The 12,383-nt window shown below is 43.6% G+C and overlaps 1 protein-coding gene across 1 annotated transcript; it reads left to right on the top strand.

Moving 5' to 3' along the window:
- Window positions 1-2,689: 2,689 nt before the first annotated feature.
- Window positions 2,690-3,637, top strand: LOC112119496 (olfactory receptor 52D1-like). Its single transcript, XM_024218175.2, has one exon. It carries the CDS (start codon window positions 2,690-2,692, stop codon window positions 3,635-3,637), a length of 948 nt encoding a protein of 315 aa, XP_024073943.2.
- The last annotated feature ends 8,746 nt before the right edge of the window (window positions 3,638-12,383 follow it).

Here is a 12,383-nt window from a genome sequence, read left to right as displayed (position 1 = left end):
TCCCAGGCATCTGTTCCTTTGTCCTACTGTTCTTACGTTAGGAAGTTCTTCCTGAGATTTCATCTAAATCTGCTATGCTGTAGTTTAAACCCATTGCCTCTTGTCCTTTCCTTTGCAACAAGAGGGAACAACTTTCCTCCATATTTTTATGAAGCCTTTCACATTTTGAACACTGCTATCGTGTCCTCTCCCAATCTACTCTTTTAGAAACTAAACATATCCGGTTTCTTCAGCTTGATCATATGGCTTGTACTCCCTCCCTTTCATCATCTTTGTCACTTGCCTCTCGATCCTGTACAGTTATTCTGCATTCTTTGTATACAGCAGTGACCAAAACTGGGCACAGTACTCCAGATGAGGACCAACGAGTGATGAGTAGAGTGGTAATATCACCTCTCATGACTTGCATGCTATGCCTCTGATAATGCAACTTAACATTGCATTTTCATTTTTTGAAACAGCAAAAACAATCCACACCCCTGAGAGATGCAGCTATATCAAACTAACCCCAGTGTAGACCGCATGAGGTCAATAGAAGAATTCTTCCATCTTCCTAGCTACCACCTGTCAGGGAGGTGGATTACCTACGCTGATGGGAGAACCCCTGCCGTCGGTGTAAGTAGTGTCTACAATGAAGCGCTACGCCAGCACCACTGTAGTGCTTTCAGTGTGGCGAAGCCCTAAAGCAGATTTTCTAGAAAAGCATCCAGGCTGCATCTGTAGACGATGGGGAGTTGGAGAATCCACCACTTCCATTTGCAGTGTGTTCCAACAATTAATCACCTTCAGTGCTAAACCTTTGGCCCTTATTTCCAACTGGAGTTTGTCTGGCTTCAGCTTCCAGCCATTGGGTCTTGCTCTGCCTTTCTCTGCTAGATTCCAGAGCCCATTAGTACCCAGTGTTTTCTCCCTTCTCCATATCATTGATGAAAATATTGAATAGCATCAGGCCTAAAACTGATCCCTGCAGAACACCACAAGAAACACCTCCATTCACTGACAATGACCCACTGATAACTGCCTTCTGAGATACGTTGGTTATCCAGTTTTTAGTCCATTTAACATGTACTCCACTGCTGTTGCATTGTGTTCATGTTTTATCTGCATATTTTCCCCTACTAAATCAAATGCCTCAGAGAAATCAAAGTCTATTGTATCTGCATCATTCCATTGATCAACCAAACATGTACTCTCATTAAAGGATGAAATCAGATTTATTTGACAAAACCTGTTTTCCATAAACCATGCTGTTGTCTGGCATTAATTATATTCCTCGACAAATTTTTTTTAACTAATCCCATACCAGGATTTTTTCCCCATTTTTCCTCCCCCTGTCAAATATTTTAAATAACCTTTCCCTTTTTTTTGTTATAGTTTACATTTAACACAGAACTGTCCTCTATTTATCTTTTTTTTTTTTTTGGCTCTGCTGCTGCCTCGTTGCATACATCTGGTTCCGAATGAGGTGTGTGGTTGATCTGGGAGTTTGCAACTTGTGTTCGTAATTCTAATGTACTACTGTAGATGATGTTTAAAATCTGTATTTCATCACGTCAGGTGATAGGAGCACTTAATACTGCTTCAGAACAAAAATATTTCTTGAACACATCTACTTTTACTGCAAAATTAACAAGTGTCCTTTCTCTTCGATACATGTGCTTTTCTCCCCTTAATTACTGTCTGTATTTTTCAGAGTGGTAGCCATGTTAGTCTGTATCAGCAAAAAGAACAGGAGTACTTGTGGCACAAATTTATTTGGTCATAAGCTTTTGTGGGCTAAAGCCCCCTTCATCAGTTGCATGCAGTGGAAAATACAGTAGGAAGATATATATATACAGAGAACATGAAAAAAATGGGGGTTGCCATACCAACTCTAATGAGACTAATCGATTAAGGTGGGTTATTATCAGCAGGAGAAAAAAAAACTTTTGTAGTGATAATCAGGATGGCCCATTTCCAACAGTTGACAAGAAGGTGTGAGTAACAGTAGGGGGAAAATTAGCATGGGGAAATAGTTTTTAGTTTGTGTAATGACTCATCCACTCCCAGTCTTTATTCAAGCCTAATTTAATGGGGTCCATTTTGCAAATTAATTCCAGTTCTGCAGTTTCTCATTGGAGTATGTTTTTTTAAGATTTTTTGTTGAAGAATTGTCACTTTTAAGTCTGTAATTGAGTGACCAGGGAGATTGAAGTGTTCTCCAACAGGTTTTTGAATGTTATAATTCTTGACGTCTGATTTGTGTCCATTTATTCTTTTGCGTAGATACTGTCCGGTTTGGCCAATGTACATGGCAGAGGGGCATTGCTGGCACATGATGGCATATGTCACATTGGTAGATGTGCAGGTGAACGAGCCTCTGATAGTGTGGCTGGTGTGATTAGGTCCTATGGTGGTGTCCCCGGAATAGATATGTGGACAAAATTGGCAACGGGCTTTGTTGCAAGGATAGGTTCCTGGGTTAGTGTTTTTATTGTATGGTGTGTGGTTGCTGGTGAGTATTTGCTTCAGGTTGCGGGGCATGTAGTTGTGCATGTAGTGTCTCATATTAACATTGTCTCTCCATCTAGGCATTTGTACTGCGACCATTGCCCTAGACCCTGGGCACCTACAGGAAAGCAGGGGAACGTACGGTATATGCAGGAGATACTGTTCTACCTCAGAGCTGGATACCTTCTCCCCCTACTCCATGTCAGATTCCAACACAACCGACTTCACCATCCCCTCCACCTTCATCCTGCTGGGCATTCCTGGCCTGGAGGCAGCCCAGGTCTGGATCGCCATCCCCTTCTGCACCATGTACGTCATAGCCGTCTTTGGGAACTTCATCATCCTGTTCATTGTGAAGACGGAGCCGAGCCTCCATGGCCCCATGTACTATTTCCTCTGCATGCTGGCCATCACCGACCTCGTCCTGTGCACGTGCACAATTCCCAAAATGCTGAGCATCTTCTGGTTCAATTCCAGGGAGATAGATTTCAGTGCTTGTCTCACCCAGATGTTCTTCATTCATTCCTTCTTTGCAATGGAGTCTGGGATCATCGTGGCCATGGCTTTTGATCGCTACGTGGCCATCTGCGATCCCCTGAGACATTCCACCACCCTGAGAAACCATGTGGTGGCCAAGATCGGCCTGGCTGTGACGTTGCGTGGCGGCATGCTTGCACTGCCCTGTCCCTTGCTAGCAAGACAGTGGCCATATTGCAGAACCAACATCATTCGCCACACATGCTGCGAGCATATGGCCGTTGTGAATCTGGCCTGCGCTGACATCCGCATCAGTAGTTACTACGGCCTCACTGTGGCAAACTTGGTCATCTGTCTAGATATGATTTTTATCACTGTGTCCTATACCCAGATCCTCAGGGCCATCTTCAGCCTCCCCACAAAGGACGCCCGGCTCAAGACTTTTGGGACCTGCAGCTCCCACCTGTGTGCCATTTTAGCCTTTTACATCCCAGGTCTCTTCTCTATCCTAGCATCTCGGTTTGGCCACCATGTGGCCCTGCATTTCCACGTTCTCTTTGCTAATGTGTGCCTCCTGGTGCCCCCCATGCTAAACCCCATCATTTTCGGTGTGAGGACCAAACAGATCCGGGACAGGCTGCTCCGGCTCTTAACTCAGAAAGGGACCTAATGTTTTCTCCGAGTGCTCTTGTTCTCAGACTGAGATCTGCGCAGAGCTGGCTTGTGACATGGTGCTGGGCCCTGTTCCCTGGATCACATACTGGACAGTCAGGGAGATATTAAACGCTTTCTCGACCTTACTGTGCTGTTTTAGTGTAACAATTGGGGAATTATTCTGTGTACAACTCACTGAGTTGACAGCTTTCAAATTGCTGGTAACTTGACCCCAAGGGCCCACCCCTTGCCCCACCTCTTCCACCAAGGCCCTGCCCTTGTTCTGCCTCTTCCCCCCCAAAGGCCATGTCCCTATCACTTGCTCCACCCGTCCCCCTATCACTCATTGGATCATCTCCATGTCCCTCCCCCCCACTGCAAGGGCACTATTTCAGATTTTGGGAGGGGTAGTAACTTTATCCATGATTCAAGGGGCTACTTAGACACTCGAAACTCTAAATTTTTTGGGAGATAACTTAGCAAATAGCTGACAGGAGCACTGTATCTAATTCCTATATAAGAGAAAGAAAAATAAATAAATATTAGACCCACTCAGCTCTGGTACTAACGTACTCTGACCTCTTGTGGCAAGTCACTTAAGGGACACTGCTTAGGTTTAAAATTTTAATGCATATACTTACTTTGTTACTAACTCTGTGGAGAAAGAGAGCCTGTCAGCCACCTCTGGGTTCTATTTCAGCTCAGGGAGGGGAGACGTTCTGGTGCATGACAGCGGGCATCAGAATAACCACACTGGGTAAGACCAATGGTCCATCTAGACCAGTATCGTGTTTTCTGACAGTGGCCAATACCACATGCTTCAGAGGGAATGAACAGAAGAAACAATCATCAAGCGATTCATGCCTGTCACCCACTCCCTGGTTGAGGAAAACGGATGCTATGAACATGCAGAACGTGGCATTGGATCCCTGTCCATCCTGGCTAATAAAAATTGATGGATCTATTGCTCATGAACTTATCTAGTTCTTACTGTAATCTGTGAAGAAATTATTTCTTTTGTTTGTTTTAAATCTGCCCCCTATTAAATCCATTGGTTGATCTCTAGTTTTTGTGTTATGAGGAGTAAATAAGTCTTCCTATTCAATTTCTCCACACCTGTCATGATTTTATAGCACTTCTATCATATCGCTCCTTAGTCATCCCTTTCCCAAGCTGAAAAGTCCCAATCTTTTTAAGCTCTCCTCATACGGAAGGCATTCTATACCCAGTATCAGGTGATATGGTCACATGTCCCTGCAAGACTCCAGTCTCCATTCTTTATGGGCTGGCCCACAGGTACCCAGGAAGTTTAAGCTTTATTATCTGGCTTCAGAGTAGCAGCCGTGTTGGTCTGGATCCGCAAAAAGAACAGGAGTACTTGTGGCACCTTAGAGACTAACAAATTTATTTGAGCTTAATCTTTCATGGGCTACAGCACACTTCATTGGATGCATAGAATGGACTCCTGTTCTTTTTGCTTTATTATCTGTTAATGGGCAATTAAGCCCCATTTGTCTTCCTCATTGAAGATCCTGAAGTGTAAGCAGAGGGAGTGACCCAAAGCCTTGAACATAAAATACAGAAACAGAAGACAATATTCCTAACTTCCTCTACAAATATGATACATGCATGCAAGCAGAATAATCATATCCAGCAAATAACAACCTTTCTAAGGACACATTGCATGAGGTATTTTGCATAAAGCATATTCCAGTTATGTCATATTCATACTCATAAGCATATTCTCCTAAAGCATATGGAGTGCGACGTCACACACAGAACTTTGCAAGAACACCTGTGGGTAATGTTTGCAACACTTGGGAATTGTATGGTCAAAACCTAAAGAAGGTCTTGGGCACTAAATAAGCCCAGTTCCCTCAGCCTCTCCTCGTAAGTCATGTATCCCAGCCTTTCATTGCTCTCTGGTGGACTCTTTCCAATTTGTCCACATCCTTTCTGTAGTGAGGGGACCAAAACTGGATGCAATACTCCAGATGTGGCCTCAACAGTGTTGAATAGAGGGGAATAATCACTTCCCTCAATCATCTGGAAATCCTCCTACTAAGGAGCCCAATATGCTGTTAGCCTCCTTGGCAACAAGGGCACACTGCTGATTCATAATGAGACAACAGAGTGTTTAATGAGACAAAGAGTGTCGTTCCGTTTTGAAGAAATATTTTGTATTAGATGTGGAAGAGGAGAAATAAAGAGCAATTTGGTTTAATAAACTTGGGGGGAGAAGGGATTTTGGGAATTGATTTAAGAGAGCTAAGAGTATTAGTTGATTTTACTAACAGGATTTCATGGAAAATGCCTCCTGGCACATCCTGGGGACAAGTGGAGATTTTGGCAAGCTATCGGAGAATTGGAGTGGTTCCAATGGGTTCCAGAAATTCTGTCAATTGCATTGAAACACTGGGAACTGTGGGCCAAGAATAAAAGAGAATGTGGTAAAACTGAAGCAGAAAACCTAGTTACAGGCCCTGATCTCCCCCCACCCACAGAAGCAGTACAGGTATCCAAGAGAGGCAGAAGCCAGCCTGAAAGAAACAATTGATGGGCTTTAAGCCAAGGGAACAGTCAAGCCCCAATAATGCTGCTCTCTGGCCGGTCCTGAAAAGTCATGGCAAGACCTAGAGGCTGGTAATTGATTTTTGCCCCCTTAATCGGGTGACACCCCCAATGGCCCCCATAGTGGCAAAGTATAAGGAGGTGATGGCCTCCATTGTGGGCAGGGGCTCAGTGGTTTTCAGTTTTGGATTTAACCAGTGCTTTTTTTTGCTATCCATTTACATCGGGACAGCTATTACAAAGTTGCTTTTACTTTTCAAGAGAAACAGCTATGTTTTGCCAGAATTCCCATGAGGTAGATGCACACCCTCTTGTTTGCCATGGCCATGTAGTTAATATGTGGGATGGGAAACCTGAAAGAGCCAGTGAGACTTCTTATGTGGATGACATCCTGATTTGCACACAGACCAAGGAAGATAATTTGGAAGTACTGGATAGGGTATTACAAGATATTCAGGAAACTGGGTTCAAAGTAAGCCCAAAGAAAGCCCAGTTGTGCTCCCAACAAGTTAATTATCTTGGCGTGACTTTGGGAGAGAAAGGAAATTCTCCTGATCAGCAGAGGCTTTCTTCAGGTATGCTAACAACAAGAAGAAAGTCAAGGAAAGTGTGGGCCCCTTACTGAAGGAGTGAGGCAACCTAGTGACAGAGGATGTGGAAAAAGCTAATGTACTCAATGCTTTTTTGCTTCTCTCTTCATGAACAAGATCAGCTCCCAGACTACTGCACAGTATGGGGAGGAGTTGACCAGCCCTCTGTGGAGAAAGGAGTGGTTCGTGACTATTTAGAAAAGCTGGACGAGCACAAGTCCATGGGGCCAGATGCACTGCATCCAAAGGTACTAAAGGAGTTGGAGGATGTGATTGCAGAGCCATTGGCCATTATCTTTGAAAACTCATGGCGATCGGGGGAGGTCCCGGATGACAGGAAGAAGGCTAATGTAGTGCCCATCTTTAAAAAAGGGAAGAAGGAGGATCCGGGGAACTACAGGCCAGTCAGCCTCACCTCAGTCCCTGGAAAAATCATGGAGCAAGTCCTCAAGGAATCAATTCTGAAGCACTTAGAGGAGAGGAAAGTGATCAGGAACAGTCAGCATGGATTCATCATGAGAAGATAACTGGGTCTGTGGATGAGGGGAAAGCAGTGGATGTGTTATTCCTTGACTTTAGCAAAGCTTTTGATATGGTCTGCCACAGTATTCTTGCCAGTAAGTTAAAGAAGAATGGCTGGATGACTGGACTATAAGGTGGATAGAAACCTGGCTAGATCATCGGGCTCAATGGGTAGTGATCAATGGCTCCATTTCTAGTTGCAGCTGGTATTAAGCGGAGTGCCCCAAGGGTCGGTCCTGGGGCCTGCTTTGTTCAATATCTTCATTAACGATCTGGAGGATGGCGTGGACTGCACTCTCAGCAAGTTTGCAGATGACACTAAACTGGGAGGAGTGGTAGATACGCTGGAGGGTAGGGATAGGATACAGAGGGACCTAGTCAAATTAGAGGATTGGGCCAAAAGAAACCTGATGAGGTTCAAAAAGGACAAGTGCAGAGTCCTGCACTTAAGACGGAAGAATCCCATGCACTGCTACAGACTAGGGACCAAATGGCTAGTCAGCAGTTCTGCAGAAAAGGACCTAGGGGTTACAGTGAATGAGAAGCTGGATATGAGTCAACAGTGTGCCGTCATTGCCAAGAAGGCTAACCACATTTTGGGCTGTATAAGTAGTGGCATTGCCAGCAGATCGAGGGACATGATCATTCCCCTCTATTTGACATTGGTGAGGCCTCATCTGGAGTAGTGTGTCCAGTTTTGGGCCCCACACTTCAAGAAGGATGTGGAAAAATTGGAAAGAGTCCAGCAGAGGGCAACAAAAATGATTAGGGGGCTGGAGCACATGAGTTATGAGGAGAGGTTGAGGGAACTGAGATTGTTTAGTCTGCAGAAGAGAAGAATGGGGGCGGGATTTGATATCTGCTTTCAACTACCTGAAATGGGGTTCCAAAGAGGATGGATCTAGACTGTTCTCAGTAGTACCAGATGACAGAACAAGGAGTAATGGTCTCAAGTTGCAGTGCGGGAGGTTTAGGTTGGATATTAGGAAATACTTTTTCACTAGGAGGGTGGTGAAGCACTGGAATGGGTTTCCTAGGGAGGTGGTGGAATCTCCTTCCTTAGAGGTTTTTAAGGTCAGGCTTGACAAAGCCCTGGCTGGGATGATTTAGTTGCGGATTGGTCCTGCTTTGAGCAGGGGGTTGGACTAGATGATCTCCTGAGGTCCCTTCCAACCCTAATATTCTTTGATTCTAAGTGCACTCACTTGTGGAATGATATCCCTAAGTAGACCATCTGGGGGAAAGACAATTCTTTTTATACTGAAATATTTCCTCTCATTCCCAAATGCTGAAAGAGAATATTTGAAAGAAGCAAAACTGTAAATAGTGACACCAGGAACAGAATGGAAAATTCCTTTGCCTTACACTTGGAAAGCACCAGGTTTTCAGGAGGTTTACAATAGGGATAAAGGATGTTTGGAAGAAAGGGTGGTTAAGGCGTGTCTTGGTTAAATAGTTATTAACATGTAGCCCAATATGGCAGGGAAATGGTTCCTTCAGGGACCCCATGGAGTAAAAGGCATGGAGGTATGGATTTTGGAGCCATCTGTAAGTAATTTAAATGGAGCATATGTGGTTCAAACCAATGTGAAGAAGCAAATGGTGATTAATCCAACCCACACCCAGAAGATGGTAATTGTGGACCTCACCTTAGCAAACATTTCAGCAATAGAACCCCAGTGTGGAAACTTTGTTCAACCCTTGTATAAGGGCTGGAGGAATTGGATAAATCTTCATGATATTCCCAGACTGCATAAGTATTGAAAGAAAAGGGATATTTTAGGAACAATTGGTGCCGGAGTAGGAGTTCTTAATAACATAAATGAGGCGGCGGTTGCAAATAAAATAAATGCAGTGGGTCAACACCTAAAGGATTTAGCAGTGCCCTGGATGTATTTTTTGATCAGCTAAAGTGCATACAGGATGGGGTGGCAGAGGTTTTAGAGAAATAGGAGCAATCCCAAGAAAAAGATCATCTCTGCCTCTTGCAGGCTGTTGGTGCCCTCCCGAGTAATGTTTTCTTGGCCTTAGCATGCATGCAAATGTAGATGTGGATTAGTGATATGGTAAAGAACATGATTTGAGAGGGTATGACTGGGACACTCCCATTGGAAATCAGGAGCATTATTTGGAAAAATTCCCCCCAGACAGAGATTTTACAATCCTGGTGGAAAATGGTAAATTTTACCTATGATAAAGGATTTGGAGAAATCCGTTTATTAGTTTTATTAATGCTGGAAATAGAAATAAGGTGGGTTTTCCCCATTGTAGCCTTGGGCCTTAATATTAACTAAACAGTGATGGAACCTCTGGATTACAGAGTATGAGTCCCTATGGCACTGGAGATTTAATTTCACCAGACATTAAATTATAGTGATTCTAATGTTTCAGGTGGTGGTGGTTGTTGTGCTCCTAGTTCTGATATACTGGATTCAAAGGAAAATTGAATCCAAAGCCAGAAGTTTTACATATTATGGGTACTCCCCAAAATATGTATATGATGCCTGGTCTTTAATGAGGCAAAGTCAGGGATGAAACCAGAGAGTGGCAGCAAGAAGATTGTTGCTTGGTCTTAGCTGAGACCCTTAAGCCTAATGTGGGAACTTCAAAAGTAACTCACTAAACTTGTTATATATAGATAAAGGCCTTAATATTAAAGATATATGGAGGGGCATGTTGCCCTGGATTTGTGGGGTGTGTATACCCCAGAACATGATCAAGCCAATTGCAACCACATTATATGCATTCAGCTACCATGAATTAATGAAATAGAACACCACATAGTTAAGGGTTAATTTGGAGACAGGCTTTCAGAAGCAAAGTCATATCTAGCTAGCAGTTTCTGCTAATCAGAATGGAAGGAGGGGACACACAAGTAAACAAATGAGACTGAAAACCTTGGTGGTTTGAAAACCTTGATTCTAGATGCCTCTGATATTAAAAGTTTACTGAAAGTTAGAAAAGTGATGCTCCAGTTGGGGTCATTATGACCTATGTGTTTTGCAAAAGTTAGTTATAAAAGATTAGCTACTACAGTATAACGTACTTTGGAGCAGTCCTCTGGAGATATCCTGGGAGAAACGTTTTTCCTGACATCTTTACTCCCTGGGAGGGAGGTGTTTGGCCAGCTCTGCCTTGTCATAGATTACTCAATACCATCTCAGAACACAGGTACATATTTGGGATGTTCTAAACCTATGGCTTATGTTTATGTGTGCTTAAATCTAGTCAACTGAAGTGTTAGACAAGAGCATGCATTTAATCCTTAATCAGACCGAACTGCTGAGTTCCTATTGATTTATTCCTAACTCCACATGGAGTACAATTCTTAAATTGCCCCTGTTGGGGGTTCTGAAATCTACAGGTAACACTGAAGGAATTATTTCAGGGCAGGTCTCTAGCCTGTGCTATACAGCCGGTCAGACTAGGTGATCACAATGGTCCCTTCTAGCCTTGAGATCTGCCCAGTGGTGTTAGTAGCACTACCCAACTGCACAGGTGTTGTACAAAAAATATGCTACACATTGTGAGGTGCTCAGACACTACAATAATTGGAGCCAGAGCTAAGTGCCTTAGAGAGATTTCAGCTCTGTGTGCCTCATAAGGATAGTTTGGGGCAGTGGGTGGAGAACCTTAATTCCTCCCAATACCCCTTGCTGATGAGGCCTGTCATTAGCACAGCACATTTGATGAGAGAGTTCTGGACTCCTCCTGCAGCTCGGCAGTAAGAGGGGGAATCAGGACGTGGTTTCAGAGAACGAAGGATTTGGAGAGCGTTGCCTGGCCGAATAGAGCCCTGCTGCGATGCACGTCTGTCTGATCCTGACCCCACCCTCTCCCTGAGCAATGAGAGCTGCTCTAGCTCTGGAGATGGATCTCACACCCTGCATCCAAATTTCCAACATCACCAAGTTTGGGGACAGCTGGATCTGGGAGAGGGGGTTGTTTGGTTCCAATAGGGAGCTAGCTTGCTTGCTTCCTGGGTGTGTGAATGTCTCATGCCTGAACATGAGGAGGAGACACTCTGAACAGTTCCTCAGAAACCAGTGAATCTGCGAGACAGTCACTGTTATGTCTTGCTGTCTGTGGCATAACCCTCTTACTTACAACCGGGGGCGCTATAGCCTAGTGCAGAGGGAAACAGCATGTCTGCCACTAATGAACTGTGTGACCAGAAATGTTCCCTAACCAACCCCCCGTGTCTTCGGTTGTGGGTGCTCTGCTTGAGATATGGCCAACACCACCACCTCCTGGGATTTCATCAGGAGTCTTGCACTATTTCCTGTCTTTCTTACAGCCCCAACTTCTGGGATCAAGACACTGCACAGGAATCTCAGCTTTTAGTTTTCTTAAAAAAAATATTTTAAAAAGTGAGTTGCAGAAAAGCTAGAAAACCTGTAGCATGTGTATCTCAAAGACTCAGACACTAAAGACACATGAAAATGTACCCCACATTAGTATATTTTTAAATCTCATTATTTTTAAAGCAATCCCCTGAATCTGTAGAGGTGTTTTTCAATTCACTTCACACAAGTACTGTAGTGCAATCTCTCAAAAATAAAACAAAGTCCACTTAGTCCTACTTCTTATTCAATCAATCACTAAGACAAAAAAGTTTGTTTACATTTACAGAAGATACTGCTGTCTGCTTCTTATTTACAATGTCACCTGAAAGTGTTCACATGACACTGTTGTAGCTGTCATTGCAGGTTATTTACATGGCAGGTATGCTAAACATTAATATGCCCCTTCAAGCTTCAGCCACCATTCCAGAGGACATGCTGCCATGCTGATGGTGCTCATTAAAAAAAAAAAAAAGCATTAATTAAATTTGTGACTGAACTCCTTGGGGAAGAATTATATGTCTCCTATTCTGTTTTACCCACATTCTGCCATATATTTCATGTTCTAGCACTCTTGGGTGATGATCCAGTACATTTGCTTTAAGAACACTTTCACAGCAGATTTGACAAAACACAAAGAAGGTACCAATGTGAGATTTCTAAAAATAGTTACAGCACCCAACCCAAGGTTTAAGAATCTGAAGTGCCTTCCAAAATCTGAGAGGGATGAGGTGTA

This window comes from Terrapene carolina, unplaced genomic scaffold, assembly GCF_002925995.2.
Source record: "Terrapene carolina triunguis isolate 2854851 unplaced genomic scaffold, T_m_triunguis-2.0 Scaffold511, whole genome shotgun sequence".
NCBI lineage: Eukaryota > Metazoa > Chordata > Testudines > Emydidae > Terrapene > Terrapene triunguis.
Note: the sequence above shows the minus strand (reverse complement) of the source record. Positions and strands in the feature narration are given on the sequence as shown.

Excerpts from the sequence above, each read along its gene's own strand:
- LOC112119496 (XM_024218175.2), top strand. The coding sequence starts at position 2,690 with ATGTCAGATTCCAACACAACCGACTTCACCATCCCCTCCACCTTCATC.